The sequence below is a fragment of the Chiloscyllium plagiosum genome, chromosome 1 (assembly GCF_004010195.1).
Source record: "Chiloscyllium plagiosum isolate BGI_BamShark_2017 chromosome 1, ASM401019v2, whole genome shotgun sequence".
NCBI classification, from domain to species: Eukaryota; Metazoa; Chordata; class Chondrichthyes; order Orectolobiformes; family Hemiscylliidae; genus Chiloscyllium; species Chiloscyllium plagiosum.
Genome location: NC_057710.1, coordinates 121,661,782 through 121,678,581, shown reverse-complemented (window position 1 = coordinate 121,678,581; position 16,800 = coordinate 121,661,782). Strand labels below are relative to the sequence as shown.

At 42.6% G+C, this 16,800-nt stretch overlaps 1 protein-coding gene across 1 annotated transcript in view; it reads right to left on the bottom strand.

The window, feature by feature from the left end:
• Positions 1 to 16,800, bottom strand: part of LOC122555041 (solute carrier family 10 member 6-like) — a 53,227-nt gene that overhangs the window by 23,067 nt on the left and 13,360 nt on the right. The window contains exons 2-4 of the mRNA XM_043700682.1: positions 14,499 to 14,579; positions 10,335 to 10,346; positions 7,384 to 7,409 (exon numbers count right to left, since the gene is read on the bottom strand). Coding sequence (XP_043556617.1) covers positions 7,384 to 7,409; positions 10,335 to 10,346; positions 14,499 to 14,579 — 119 coding nt within the window. The remainder of the gene's footprint in view (positions 1 to 7,383; positions 7,410 to 10,334; positions 10,347 to 14,498; positions 14,580 to 16,800) is intronic.

Below are 16,800 nucleotides of genomic sequence, written 5' to 3'. Positions count from 1 at the left end.
GCCTCGGAACACTTCAACCCCAGGGCATCAATGTGGACTTCAACAGCTTCCTCATTTCCCCTTCCCCCACCTCATCCTAGTTTCAAAGTTCCAGCTCCACACTGTCCCCTTGACCTGTCCGGACTTGTCCGACCTGCCTAGCTCCTTTTCCACCTATCCACTCCACCCTCTCCTCCCTGACCTATCACCTTCATCTCTTCCTCCACTCACCTATTGTACTCTATGCTACTTTCTCCCCACCCCCACTCTCCTCTAGCTTATCTCTCCACATTTCAGGCTCTCTGCCTTTATTCCTGATGAAGGGCTTTTGCCCGAAACGTCAATTTTGCTGCTCGTTGGATGCTGCCTGAATTGCTGTGCTCTTCCAGCACCACTGATCCAGAATCTGGTTTCCAGCATTGCAGTCATTGTTTTTACCTGATTGGAGGGGGAGCCTAGCAAGAAAGACAGTGGCGTAGCAATGGCAGGAGGTTCTGGGGGTAATACAGGAGGCACAGCAGAGATTCATCCCAAAGAAGAAGAAAGACACTAAGGGAGAATGAGACAATCATGGCTGATGAAGGTTGTCAGGGACAGCATAAAAACAAAAGAGAAAGCTTGGACATTCAGAGAGACAAAAATTGATAGGAATTGTCAGCATGGTTTTGTGCGAACAAAAACATGTCTCCCAACTTTCATTGAGTTTTTTGAGAAAGTTACTAAAAAGATTGATGAGGGCAGAGCAGTAGACATTGTTTATTGGACATCAGTAAAGCCTTCGAAAAGGTTTTGCTTGGTCGACTAATTGGTAAAGTTAGGGTGAGATTGGTTAGTTGGTATTCAGGGTGGGCTTGCCAATTTGATACCTAATTGGCTGAACAGCAGGTGACAGAGAATGATGGTGGAGGGTTACATTTTGGACTGGAGGCCTGTGACCAGTGGTGTTCCACAGGGATCAGTTCTTTTGTTTCTCATTTACATAAATGATTTTGATGACAAGATAGAAGGCATGGTTAGTCAGTTTGAGAATCACACCAAAATCGGTGGCATTGTAGACAGTGAAGAAGATTACAAAGCTTACAAAGGGATCTTGATCAAATGGGTTAATGGGCTGAAAAACAGCAGATAGAGTTTAATCTGGATAAATGTGAGGTATTCTATTTTGGTACATCAAACAAGTGAGGGGTTCTCCAATTAATGGTAGGGCATTAGGTAGTATTGTAGAACAGAGGGATCTAAGGGGGCAGATACATAATTCTTTGAAGTTTGCATCACATATAGACAGGGTGGTTAAAAAATATTTCACACACTTGCCTTCATTGCTCAGTTGAGGCCACTTCTGGAATACTATGTGCAGTTCTGGTCCCCCAGTTTTAGAGAGGATGTTATCAAGCTGGAGAGGGTTCAGAAGAGATTTACCAGGATGTTGCCAGGTAGGGAAGGCTTTTCTTATAAAGAAAGACTGGGTAGGCTGGGGATGTTTTCCACTGGAGTGCAGAAAATTGAGAAGCTACCTTATAAAATCATGAGGAGTATAGATAGAGTTAATGGTAGGTGTCTTTTCCCTAGAATGGGGGATTTCACGCCCAGGGGAAACATATTTTAGCTGAGGGGATGGAAATTTTAAAAGGCGTGAGGGGCAAGTTTTTTACACAGAGGGGGGTGGATAAGAGTACAGTTACAATGTTTAAAAGCCATTTGGGTAGATACATGAATAGGAAAGGTTTGGAGCAATATGGGCCAGGAGCACACAGTTGGGACTAGTTAGTTTGGGATTATGTTCAAAGGGACCAAAAGGGCTGATTCCGTGCTATATGACTCTGTGACTCTACATAATGTGGTGAAGTTTAGTGAGAAGCCACAGGATTGAGAAGCCTTTAAAACTAAAACTAACAGAGGAGAACTGAAAATAGCATTTAAAGAGGATAAGGTTAAATATGAGAGTAAGCTAACTACAACGATAAAAGAGAGTGTCAAGAGTGTTTTTACATATATAAAAGCAAAGAGAGAGGCAAGAAAGGCCATTGGACCTCTGGACAATTAGGCTGGAGAGCTAGTAATTTGGAACAAAGAAATGGCAGAGGAACTGAACTGATACTTTGCATCAGTCTTTACAGTGGAAGACACCAGTAGCATACCAGAGCTTCAAGAAAGTCAGGGGCAGAGGTGGGTGTAATGGCCATCACTAAGCAGAAGGTGCTGGGAAGCTGAAAGGTCTGAAGATGGATAAATAACCCAGTCCAGGTGGACTACATCCCAGAGTTGTGAAGGAGGTAGCTGAAGAGATTGTGGAGGCATTGGTAGTAATCTTTCAGGAATCATTAGAGTCAGGCAAATTCCCAGCTGACTGGAAAATGGCCTGATCCTGGTGTTTGGTAAGATTTAGAGTCTGTTAATAAGGATGAGATTGTGGAGTACTTGGAAGTGCGTGGTAAAATACAGTTGAGTCAGTACAGCTTCATCAAGGAGAAGTCATGCCTGACAAATCTGTTAGAATTCTTGAGGAAGTAACAGGCAAGCTCAACAAAGGAAAGCCAGTGGATGTGGTCTATTGGATTTCCAGAAGGCCTTTGACAAATCTGTATAAGGCTCCTCTTTATATAGGAGGCTTTAAATAAGGCAAGAGCCCATGGTGTTACGGATAAAGTACTGGCATGGCTAAAGGATTAGCTGACTGGCTGAAGGCAGAGAGTGGGGATAAAGGGGTCTTTTTCGGGATGGTAGCTGGTGACTAGTGGACACCTGCTGGGGTCAATGTTGGGGCCACAACTATTCATATTATATGTTAATGATCTGGAACTGAGGGCATTGCTGCTAAGTTTGCAGATAACACAAAGATAGGTGGAGGGACAAGTAGTCTTGAGGATGTGGGAGACAGCAGACAGACTTGGACTGGCTACAAGAGGGGCACAGGAGTGGCAGATGGAGTATAATTTGGGAGAGTGTGAGGTTATGCATTTTGGTAGGAAGAATAGAAATATAGACTATTTTCTAAATTGGGAAAGGCTTCTGAAATCTGAAGTACAAAGGGATTTAGGAGTCCTAGCTCAGGAATTTCTTAAGTTAACATGCAGGTTCAGTTGACAGCAAAACAAGATAGCAAGAATACAGGACAAAGATGCATTGCACAGGCTCTGGTCAAACTATTGTGAGCAGTTTTGGACTGTATCTAATGAAATATGTGCTAGCTTTGGAGGGGGTCCAGAGGAGGTGTACAAGAATAACCTCAAGGATGAAGGTCTTGTCCTATGAGAAATGGTTGAGGACTCTAGGTCTGAACTCAATTGAGTTTAGAAGAATAAGAGGGAATCTCATTGAAACTTAGAGAATACTGAGAGGCCTGGATAGAATTGACATGGAGAAGGTATTTCCATAGTAGGAGGTATTAGGACACAAGCACAGCTTCAAAGTGAAGGAACGACCCTTTAGAACTGAGGTCAGGAAGAATTTCTTCAACTAAAGTGTACTGAATCTGTGAAACTAATTGCTGCAGAAGGTTATGGAGACCAAGACATTGGGTATATTTAAGACAGAGATAGATAGGGTCTTGATTAGTAAAAGAATCAAGAGTTATACAGACAAGGCAGAAGAAAGGACTTGAGAAACATATTATCCATAATTGAATAGTGGAGCAAACTCAATGGGCCAAATGACCTAATTCTACTCCTATGTATTATGGTCTATTGGTCTTATGGTCTTCATATGCCAATCCTGCCATCCGAGGAATCGGTCCGGTAAACCTTTGTCACACACCCTCCATAGCCAGAACATCCTTCCCTCAGTTTAAGAGACCAAAGCTGCACACAATCCCCCAGATGTGGTCTCACAAAATTACCTGTACAATTGTAACAAGCCATCCTGCTCCTGTACTCGACTCCTCTCTCAATGAAGGAGAACATCCTATTTGTTTTCTCTACCACGTGCTTCACCTGCGTGCTTACTTTCAGCAACTGCTGGAGAAGAACAGAGCTGAAAATGTGTTGCTGGAAAAGCGCAGCAGGTCAGGCAGCATCCAGGGAACAGGAGAATTGACGTTTCGGGCATAAGCCCTTCTTCAGGAAGGCTGGAGAAGAACACCCAGGTCTCATTGCACCCCCCACCTTTCCCAAACTCTCACCATTCAGATAATAATCTGCCTTCCTATTTTTGCTACCAAAGTGCACAACCTCACATTTACCCACATTATACTTCATCTGCCATGCATGTGTCCACTCACTCAACTGTTCTGAATCACACTGAAGCAGTTCTGCATTCTTGATACAGTTGACACTCCCACCCAGCTCTGTGTCATCTGCAAACATGGAGATATTACATTTAGTTGCCTCATCTAAATTATTAATAGATATTGAGAATAGTTAGGGCCTGATCTTTGTAGTACTCCACAAATCACTGCCTGATGTTCCAAAAAGACACTTTTCTTCCACCTCTTTGTTTCCTGTCTGCCAAACAGTTTTCTATTCATGTCAGTGCACTACTCCTAATCCTATGCACTTTAATTTTAAATACTAATATCTTTTATGTGGGACTTTATTGAAAGATTTATATATGTTATCAGTCAGGCCACTTGTTTTCTTCCCCTCTCACCCTGAACCAATGCAGTCGAGTTCTGGACTTCCCCCACCCCAGGAAAAACACTTTGTCTATTTACCCTATCCATGCCCCTCATAATTTCATAAACCTCTATAAGGAGAAAGAAACTGGAGAGATAGTTAATAGAACCCATGTGAGAGGAGAATGCCAATCAGGGGGCTCAGCTGAGGACATTTCTCCAGTGTCCTCAAATGATATAACAAATTGACACAAGTAATATTTAATGAGATCAGGAGTCTGTCCCACTATTGGGACAACCAGGTTGCTTTCCTGGAGGAAGTCTGACCAAATTAAGTACTGATCAACCTTTGAAGTGGTCAGCCTTAGGCATTTCCTGGGGTTACCAACATTGTGGGGAGAATCCTGTCCTCTTTTCAAGACCAGCAGGCCAATCAGAGACAGGATTTATTAGCCAAAAATGTTTCCATGAGATCCATGCAATTCTGATTAATCCATTGATTTATTAAGGGGCTGGGGCCAATTGGTTTATTAACAAACCTAATTGACATTTTACCATAAGCAGCTGAAAATGTGTTGCTGGAAAAGCACAGCAGGTCAGGCTGCATCCAAGGAGGAGGAGAATTGACGTTTCGGGCATGAGCCCTTCTTCAGGTATCCTGATTCCTAAAGAAGGGCTCATGCCCAAAACACCAATTCTCCTGCTCCTTGGATGCTGCCTGACCTGAGCTTTTCCAACAACACATTTTCAGCTCTGATCTCCAGCATCTGCAGTCCTCACTTTCTCCTAGAATATTTTACCATAAGCAGATGAGTTTCTCATATTTTGTCCCACCACACCCCCCCCCCCCCAAAGCCTCCAATTTAATTGGGAGATTTTCTGCTGACAGGAGATTAACATGAAGCCACTCCCATGATTAAGTGAGCCTGAATACTATGATTCCCCAATGTGATTTGCTGTAGTAAATTCTACCTTACAATCCCACTTCCAATAACTGTACCACCATCTGAAACTCAACACATTCCATCCATCAGCATATAGGGTGTTTCAGAAGTAGAGGTAGAAAATACAGGGAGCTTATTTTAAACATTTTATAAAGTTCTATTTGGACCACAACTAAATTATTGCATCCAGTTCTGATTGCCACACTTTAGAAAGAATGCGAGTGCCTTTTATGAAACATACTATCAGAAGCAGCAACCTGGATCAAGTGAATTTTCAAAACTGTAAGAGAGCTAATTACTGAAAAAAGCAAGAAAGGATCAAGATGGTGGTCTGTGATTTTGAAGTGCAGGGTGATTCAGAATGGCTGTGAATATTCCACTCATTGCTGCTCTGGATACAAAAGAAGATTTGTGATAGAATTGGAAAACTCCTCCATTCTCCAAGGCAACACCGTGCAATAGCTACAGAATTAAATAAAAAGATTAAGTGAATAAAGACATCCACCCTGTTATTAGTGCAGGGTAGTAAGTGCTGCAAGTTGTATTGTACCCTCAACCTCGCTGAGGAGAGAACCCAGACAGGAGAGATTTTGAAGAAACAGTGTGGAAACAGGCCCTTCAATCCAACTAGTCCACACTGACCCTCCAAAGAGTAACCCACCCAGAGCCATTTCCCTCTGGCTAATGCACTTAACACTAGGCAATTTAACATAGCCAATTCACCTGACCTGCACATCTTTGGACTGTGGAAGGAAACCCACTCAGGCATGGGGAGAATGTACAAACTCCACACAGACAGTCACCTGAGGCTGAAATCGAACCTGAGACCCTGGTGCTGTACGGCAGCAGTGCTAACCACGGCAGCTCTTTTCTCTCCTTACAGATGCTGCCACACCTGCTGAGATTTTCCAGCATTTTCTCTTTTGGATGCTAACCACTGAGCTACCATGCCACCCCCAGGTGGGGAGGAAGACAATTGATTTGTATGTAATATCACTGCCACTATCCAACAAAATCCTGTGTGGGGATAAATGAAAGACAACTTTGTCAGAATTAAGGTTTTTTTAATGCCATGTGGGAGTTGCGGAGGGAGTGGTGTTTCCGGAACGCTGATAGGGGAGGGGAGTGAAATATATCCGGAACGATGATATTGAGTCTCACCAGGCAGGTAGCGAATTTGGAATTAAAGAAATATCTGGAATTGAAAACGTAGCCTGATAGCAACGATGTAACCACAGTTAAACATTGTTAAAAACATATTTGATTCCCTCATGTTCTTTAGGAAGGAAATCTGGCATCCTTATTTCATCTGGTCTACATGTGAGCATACATTTATAGCTATATGGTTTACCCTTAGTGATTCCCCACATCCTTGACCAAATTAAAAGAAAATCTCACTACTAAATACATGCAGTGGTATTAAGAATTATAACAAGAAGCAGCTTTCACTAAAAAAGAACTATTCATGATGACAACACCAGTGCTAAGGTACTACAATGTCAATGATGATGTCTATTTTCAGCCATTATTTAGCAAGGGCACCAGTTGCAACCACATCCAGGGCGTTAATGTAAAATGCATGACACTCAGATAGAGGAGGAGTAACTGGCTGTTCTATTTGTATGAGAACTCTAATCAATAATATTTATGTGGGAGAGTCGAAGAGACAGTGGGGTCCAACCTTTTCAGAGCTACCATTTGGATGTAATATTCAAATAAGAGAAACAGATATACATTGCTGACATCAGACAGCCGAACATAAAGCATAAGATTAAGAGTCACATCAGCCAGTGCAGTGCTTGTGATGAATATCAAGCTGAGTAAGCCAAAGAGCCACTTTTAATGTATGAATCCAGGCTTGGAGCGGACAGTTTCGCTGTCTCAGGAACTGGTTACCTTGTCACCATTGACCAATGTTCTGACGATTGGCAGTTAGACTTAATGACATCAATAACTTGCAGTGAGATTCAAAGCGTATTTCAGTCATTGCAGCAATCCAGCCATTATGCTGGATGACACTGGCCTTCAATCCATGAGTAAAGAGTTCATAAACCATGGGTCATCCCCAGAATATCCTTAGACAAACAGTAAGGCTAAAGTGGCAGCGAAAATTGTCAAAGGACTTCAATAGAAATTTATCAAATTCAACACTGACTCATACGAGATAATAGCGAATGGAGAAACACTACTACTGAAGGTTAAGAAGTAGTTTAGTTCAAAGACTAGCATCACACTGCACCCAAAGTACTCTTCCAAGAACAAAAAAAGCTATTGAAGCTAGAGATATTAATGGAAATGAGTAAAAAATACAAGGTGAAATGACAGTCAATTTCCACTTTAATAAAATTGCTAAATCTTTTCTAGAGTTGAACATTGCAGAGCCAATCAAAGTGCAAACATTCAATACTCCCAACAAGAGTCAGCCCAAGTAGCATAGAATCAAGGATTTCCTACAATGCAGGAAGAGGCCATACAGCTTATTGAGTTTGCACCAACCGTCCCAAGGGCATCCCACCCAGACCCAGAACACCACCCAATTCCCATATCCTCCCATTTCCCATGGCTAATCTACCTAACCTGCACATCCCTGGACACTATGGGGCAATTCAATATATCAAGAGTATGGCACTGGAAAAGCACAGCAGGTCAGGCAGCATCTGAGGAGTAGAAAAGTCGACATTTCAGGCAAAAGCACTTCATCAAGAATGAAGCCTTATTCCCCAGTATCTGCAGTCCTCACTTTCGCATAGGCAATTTAATATGGCCAATCCACCTAACCTGCACATCGTTGGATGTGCATCTTGGAATCTGTATAAAATATTTGACACCTCAATTATAAGCAATGAACATGAGTGAACCAATATATGGTCACAACCACAGACATATATGGACAACTAGAGAAACTGTTCCTAAACTGCAGACAGCTGAACGGAGATGTGATCTCACCATATGCCGAGTAACACCAATGTCACAAGTTCAATTCCCGTACCAGCTGATGTTACCACAGGAAAGTAGAAGTATAGTAGATGGTATGGTTGGAATGGAGGAGGTCAAAATTGACCTCAGTAGGTGAAGGGAATAAGACTGGACAGAAGAACAGATTCCTACATTACCAAGGGGCTAGAAGACTTTCAGAGATATGAGGGCATGTATATTGAGGTCAAAATCAATCAGCCATGATCTTATTGAATAACAAAGCAGGTTCAGATGCCTAAGTGGCTGATTCTTGTTCATTGTTTGTATGTTTATACATCAAAGGTAATGGCCTTAGGCCTGGAGCAGCATCCAAAATATTGCCATGTATTTGCCATGTACAAAGTAATCATAAGAGATTATGGAGGTCTAGGATGGTATGAAGTTAGTTTGTAGATAATGTGGAGTTGGTTTAAAATCTAGGCACAGAATCTGAATTCCATTACATAGGGTACCACCCTCCCCACCATCTTCCTATTTACATTATTTAATTAATAGGTTAGGTTCTTCCATGCCGCACCTAATCAATCTAGATGAGGGTCAGCACACAGATGTTACAGAACCCTGAGAACAATGACTTAGTGGGCAGTATGGTGGCTCACAGCACCAGGAACCTGGATTCGATTCCAGCCTCGGGCGACTGACTGTGTGGAGTTTGCACATTCTCCCCGTGTCTGCGTGGGTTTCCTCCGGGTGCTCTGGTTTCCTCCCACAGTCCAAAGATGTGCTGACTAGGTGAATTGGCCATGCTAAATTGCCCATTGTGTCAGGTGCATTGGTCAGAAATAAATATAGGTTCGGGGAATGGGTCTGGGTGGGTTAATTTTTGGGAGGTCAGTGTGGATTTGTTGGGCCGAAGGGCCTGTTTCCATACTGTAGGGAATCTAATCTAAAGCAAGCTCATGTTATCCATGAGGTTTCAGGAGACAGTCAGATCTCTTAGACTAACTAACTCAAATTCGGCGAGTGGTCAGGGACAGGAGGGTGTGGCTGTGAGTGAGGCAGGTAGAGGGATCCAGGAAGTAGAGTTGCAGTAGCCTCAGCCCCTGTCCTTGTCCAACAGGTTCAAGAGTTTTGCTCCCTGTGTGGATGGAAATGGGGACTGCAGGCAGGATGAGCTGACTGGCCACAGCATCTTGGTGCAGGGGGCCATTCAAGTTGGGGGAGAGAAGAGAAATGTCATTGTAATTGGGGAAAGTGTAATTAGAGGCATAGACATTGTTCTCTGTGACCAGGTTTGAGAGACCCAAAGGTTGTGTCGCCTGCCTGGTGCTCGGGTTCAGGATATCTCAGCTGGGCTGCAGAGGAACCTGTAGTGGGAGGATAAACATCCAGTGGTCGTGGTCCACGTAAGTACCAAAGAGATAGATAAAACTAGGGCAGAGGTTCTGCTAAGGGAGTATGAACAGCTAGGTGCTAAATTAAAACGCAGAACCAAAAAGGTAATATACTCTGGACTCCGACCTGAGACATGAGCTAATTCGCACAGGGTCAATAAGATTAAGCAGGTAAATGCATGGCTCCAAGATTGGTTGGAAGAAATGGGTTGAATCCATGGGACATTAGCACCAGTACTGGGTAAGAAAGGACCTATTCCAATGTGATGGTCTTCATCTGAACCATACTGGGACCAGAGTCCTAGCAAATTGCATAACTAGGGCTGTAGACAGGGCTTTAAACTTAAAAGGTGGAAATGTGTTGCTGGAAAAGCGCAGCAGGTCAGGCAGCATCTAGGGAACAGGAGAATCGACGTTTCGGGCATTAGCCCTTCTTCAGGAATGGCTAATGCCCGAAACGTCGATTCTCCTGTTCCCTAGATGCTGCCTGACCTGCTGCGCTTTTCCAGCAACACATTTCCATCTCTGATCTCCAGCATCTGCAGACCTCACTTTTTCTTTAAACTTAAAAGGGTTGAGTTACCACTGCAATTAGAAAACACAAATTAAGGGAGGAGGTAAGAGTGCAGAACTTGGGAGATTAGATTCCCTACAGTGTGGAAGCAGGTCCTTCGGCCCAACAAGTCCACACCGACCCTCCGAAGAGCAACTCACCCAGACCCATTCCCCTATATTCACCCCTGTCTAATGCACCTAACACTACAGGCAATTGAGCATGACCAATTCACCTGGCCTGTATATCTTTGGACTGCGGGAGGAAACCGGAGGAAACCCACGCAGACACTGGGAGAATATGCAAACTCCACACAGACAGTTGCCTGAGGTGGGAATTGAACCCAGGCCCCTGGTACTGTGAGGCAGCAGTACTAGCCATTGAGCCACCATGCCATCCATGGTGGTGTTATTAAAAACTGCAGCGCAGACACAAATCGGACAGAGTGTATGGAAAGGGTTAGCAATCAAACTTCAAGTACACTGGACAAACAAATGATAATGAGAAGAGGGACGGTTAATATAGGACTGAAGGTGTTATATCTGAGTGGATGCAGTTTGAGGATTAAGGTAAATGAGCTTGTAGCGCAGATCGATATTGGCAAGTATGACGTGGTGGGCATCATGGAAATGTGGCTGCAAGGGGATCAGGATTGGGAGCTGAATATTCAAGGATATGTACCCTTTCGAAAAGATAGGCAGGTGGGCAGAGAGGGTGGGGTTGCCTTTTTAATAAGAAATGAAATTAAATCAATAGTAAGGAATGAAGTGGGGTTAGATTATATAGAATCTGTGTGGGTAGAATTGAGGCTCCACAAAGGTTAAAAACAAAACAATTGGAGTGATGTACAGGCCTCCAGACAGTGGTCATGAGCTGGGGCACAAGATACATCAGGAGATAGAAAAGATGTGTGGGAAAGGCAAAGTTACAGTGATCATGGGGATTTCAACATGCAGGTGGACTGGGAAAATCAGGCTGGTAGTGGATTGCAAGAAAAGGAATTTGTGGAATGTCTACGAGATGGCTCTTTGGAGCAGCTTGTGGTGGAGCCCACTAGGGAACAGGCAATACCCTTTGACAAAGGTCAGTTAGACTCGAAACGTTAGCTCCTTTCTCTCCTTACAGATACTGCCAGACTTGTTGAGATTTTCCAGCATTTTCTCTTTTTTGGTTTCAGATTCCAGCATCCGCAGTAATTTGCTTTTAATACCAATTTAGTGTTGTGTAATGAGGCAGACTTGATAAGGGAGTTTAAGGTGAAGGAACTCTTGGGAGCACTGATAGTAATATGATTGAATTCACTCTGCAATTTGAGAAGAAGAGTATAGAATCAGAGGTAATGGCATTACAGCTGAATAAAGGCAACTACAGAGCCATGAGGGAGGAGCTGGGTAGAATTGACGGGGAGAAGAGCCTAGCAAGAGAGACAATGGAACAGCAATGGCAGGAGCTTCTGGGAATAATTCAGGAGATACAGCAGCATTAATCCTGAGGAAAAAAGAAGCATGATACAGGGAGGATGAGGCAACCATAGCTGACTAGTGAAGTCAGGGATAGCATAAAAGCAAAAGACAAAGCATATAATGTGGCGAAGGGCAGTGGGAAACCAGAGGATTGGGAAGCTTACAAAGACCAACAGAAAGCAACAAAAAAAAGGAGGGAGAAGATTAAATATGTGGGTAAGCTAGCCAGTAATATAAAGGAAGACTGTAGGAGCTTCTTTAGACATATGAAGGGGGAAAGTAAAGCAAAAGTGGATGTTGGGCCACTGGAAAATGATGCTAGACAATGAGTGGTGGGGATCAAGGAAATGGTTGAGGAACTGAATAATTACATTGTTTTAGTCTTCACCATGCAAGATACAAATAATATCATAAAAATTCAAGATAGTGAGGGGGCAGAGCTGAGAATGGTGGCCATCACCCAAGAGAAGATGCTCGAAAAGCTGAATGGCCTGAAGGTGGATAAATCACCTGGACCAGATGGACTACATGCCAGAGTTCTAAGGGAGATAGCTGAAGAGACAGTGAAGGCATTAGTGGTGATCTTTCAGGAATCGCTAGAATCAGGGAGGGTTCCAGATGACTAGGAAATCACTAACATGACACCCCTGTTTAAAAAGGGAGTAACAGGTGGAAAATTATAAACCGTTTAGCCTGATCTCGGTCATGGGTAAGATCCAGGAATCCATCGTGACGGATGACATTTATGAACACTTGGAAGTGTATGGTAAAATAAGGCAAAGTCAGTATGTTTCATCAATGAACATCATGCCTGACAAATCTGCTAGAATTTATTTGAGGAGATAATGAGCAGATTAGACCAAGGAGAGCCAATGAATGTTATCTACCTGGACTTCAAGAAAACCTTTGAAAGGTGCCACACAGGATGCTATTGAGTAAGATAAAGGTCCATGGTGTTAGAGGAAAGGTGCTAGCATGGATTGAAACTTGGCTGTCTGGCAGGAAGCAGAGAGTGGGGATAAAAGGGTCCTTCTCAGGATGGCTGTCAGTGACAGGTAGTATTCTGCAAGGCTGTGTTGGGACCTCAACTTTTCACTTTATACATTAATGATCTAGATGAAGGAACTGACAGCATTCTGGCAAAGTTTGCAGATGATACAAAGATAGATAGAGGGACAGGTAGCATTGAGGAGGGTGGGAGGCTGCAGAAGGATTTGGATAGGTTAGGACAGTGGGCAAAGCAGTGGCAGATGGAATACAATGTGGGAAAGTGTGAGGTTGTGCAGTTTGGTAGGAAGAATAAAGGCATGGATTATTTTCTAAATGGGGAGAAAATTCAGAAGTCTGAAGTGCAAAAGAGACTTGGGAGTTCTAGTCCAGGATTCTCTCAAGGTAAGCTTGCAGGTTGAGACAGTAGTTAGGAAGGTAAATCCAATGATGGCATTTATTTTGAGAGGACTTGAATATAAAAGCAAGGATGTAATTCTGAGGCTCTATAAGGTTCTGGTCAGACCGCCTTTGGAGTATTGTGTGCAGTTTTGGGCCTCACATCTCAGGAAGCATGTACTGGCCCTGGAGTGTGTTCAGAGAAGGTTCACAAAAATGGTCCCGGGAATGAAAAGCTTAACACATGAGGAATGTTTGAGGACTCTAGGTCTATATCAGTGGAGTTTAGAAGATGAGGGGGCATCTAACTGAAACTAACAGAATACTGAATGGCCAGGACAGAATGCATGTTGGGAAAATGTTTCCATTGATAGGAGAGACCAGGACCTGTGGCCATAACCTTAGAGTGAAGGTAAAACCTTTTACAATGGAGAGAAGGAGAAACTTCTTCAGCCAGAGAGTGGTGAATCTTTGGAATTCATTGCCACAGAAGGCTGGGGAGGCCAGTCATTAAGTATATTTAAGACTGAGATAGATAGGTTCTTGAGTATGAAGGGGATCAAGGGTTACGGGGAGAAAGTGGGAGAATGGAGTTGAGAAACATATCAGTCATGATTGAATGGCAGAGCAGACTTGATGGGCTGAATGGCCTAATATGGTCTTATTCCTTTAGGCTTCTAGCCTTTCAATGAGTACACTAAGCATTCTCCCTGCTCTTTGGAAGAGTATTGAATTCCCTGTTATACTAGAAAGATTTTATGAAAAGTGATAGAGCTGGTTTTCTGGACTGCCTTGGGCATTCAGCCAAGATCATTTGGAGTCAAACTTATCTCCAAACCAGCGATGAATCCAGAGAACATAAAATTGATTTGGCACCAAAATAAAATTCATGCTGGATTACAAATGTTGATTTCTAAGCAGTTTTGGATCAATCCTTGTTTGAACCTAAAAGAATAAATAATGTAATAGTCAAGATAAATTACATTAACACTGCAATAAAAACAAAATAAAATAATGGGCAAACATAATAGTACTTAATTTTCTCTCCCCCTTTTTACCTTTAAGCTGCTCAGCTCTGAGCAACACATGGTGAAAACATTCTAAAAATGTTAACAAACAGTGGAATTTCCAAAATACCCTGCAATCCCTATCTCCACCCTTCTGTTCATTGCCCATAGCACAGCTACAATACAATAAATAAAGCATGTGAACATGGTTCAAAATTTACTAAAAAAAAGAATGGACAAATAATTTTGATCACCTATCTCTTTATAAGGTGTTTGTGGCTCGTTGCTGGAATTGTTGAATTCTGACCTCCAAGCATTTGAGTAAATATAAAGATTCAATGGCATGAAACCAATGGCCAAGATTGTAGAACAGACAGTCATGGAGATACTGCAAAACAGAAGATGGTATTTATGTTTCAAAACAGGAATATAAGAAACTTCAATCCCCGTCAAAGAATGCTGATTGAAAGAAGGTGACGCTTGGCCTTCGGTTATCCACAAACAAAGCAAGCATGTCATGCGAACCCAGAATTGGCCTTGGGACTTTACTTTCTTTTGAAAAAGGGTGGCATGAAACACAAGTGTAACTTAGAGTACGCATTGGGTTTATGCATGAAAGAAACCTGTATTATCCAGCTAGGTCGATTTAAGAAATAAAAACAGAAAGTCCTGGAGACACTTAACACATTGGAAACAGAGTTAATGTTCTGAGTCTATTTTGACTCTTATTTAGCACCCTGAGCTAAGAAACTGTTGCAGTGGATTTTGCACGGCACCAGCAATTTTCAATTAATTAACCTTTTTTTCTGACAACTCTCTTTTCCTAAAAAATAATTTTAACATTTTATGTTCTACTAAAGAATTTAAAAGAAGGAAAGGACATTTAATCATTTAATCCACCCAAAAATATCAAGATCGACTTTTGTTAGGTAAGGATATGGAAAGGAATTCGGAACAGGTAGGCCTCGGCAGTGGAAGTACAATTTAGCCATGATCTAATTGGGTGGAGCAGGACCAAGAGATTGAATGGCCCATTGTCCCACTCATATATCCAATAGCAAATCGTGTAAACTTTTGTGCAGACCTTTTCCGAAGCATTCATTGTGTTAGAATTATATGGTATATAAACTTGTTATGTTTCGGGACTGTGTCTTTAATTCAAGGAAAATTGAAGGTTGCCATGTGACCTGTTTTGTAGTCTGCCTGACAGCAAGCCTAGCAATTTGGTTGTTAGGGATTAAAGGTTGCCTACACTGTTTTACTGAGAAAATGTGCAAATAGTTTATGCTAAGCGGCAATGACAGTACACTGTACAAATTGTGGCTAGATAGTGAGTCTCTATATTTCCAGAAATACATTGAGAATGTTATGTTGTAAACACTTGTGCTTTAAACTGTTCACTTAGTTCTAAGGTGAAAGAGAGTTAGCCTCATGAAGGTATGAAATTAACATTTCTACATGGATACAAGCCACATCTATTTCATATTGTCATAGAAATGGACTTTCAATGGGTGAGTGTCCATATCACCAAGGGCAGCACAGTGGCTCAGTGGTTGGCACTGCTGCCTCACAGTGCCAGGGACCCAGGTTCGATTCCAGCCTTGGGGAACTGTCTGTGTAGAGTTTGCACATTCTCCCCGTGTCTGTGTGGTTTCCTCCAGGTGCTCCGGTTTCCTCCCACAGTCCAAAGATGTGCAGGTCAGGCAGATTGGCCTTGTTAAATTGCCCATTAATCAGAGGGAAATGGGTCTGGGCGGGTTACTCTTCGGAGGGTCGGTGGTGACTTGTTGGGCCGAAGGGCCTGTTTCCACACTGTAGGAACCTAATCTAAAACGTTACAGCTGGGTTAATCTACCAGACTGTGGAAGAGACAAAGCAGCAAGAGGCCAAAGGTTTCAATGGGTTGCCACACTGGAATGTGGGTTGAAGTTTGTGCTGAAATTGGAAAGGCAAGTTAAAACAATGCTGGAAGATTCATTAAGCTTACACTATAAGAAGGACCTCGAGGAATATACGCCACAAAGGGCAGACTGATGGTTAAAATGTTATCAGGCTGAAAAAAGTACAGAAACATACCCTTAGTTGTTAAAAAAACATTTTGAATGATTTCAGAGAATGAGATGATCAAGGGCAGTGTAATGTTTGTTACTTTATGAAGTTTAAGTTTTTTGATTTGAATATGAATTGTTTATTTCTGGCTCAAAATATAAAGTAGCATTTAGTCAATAGACAATAAGTAATAGGTGCAGGAGTAGGCCATTCTGCCCTTCGAGCCTGCACCACCATTCAATATGATCATGGCTGATCATCCTCAATCAGTATCCTGTTCCTGCCTTATCTCCATAACCCTTGATTCCACTATCCTTGAGAGCTCTATCCAACTCCTTCTTAAATGAATCCAGAGACTGGGCCTCCACTGCCCTCTGGGGCAGAGCATTCCACACAGCCACCACTCTCTGGGTGAAGAAGAAGTTTCTCCTCATCTCTGTCCTAAATGGTCTACCCCGTATTTTTAAGCTGTGTCCTCTGGTTCAGCACTCACCATCAGTGGAAATATGTTTCCTACTGCCAGAGTGTCCAATCCTTTAATAATCTTACATGTCTCAATC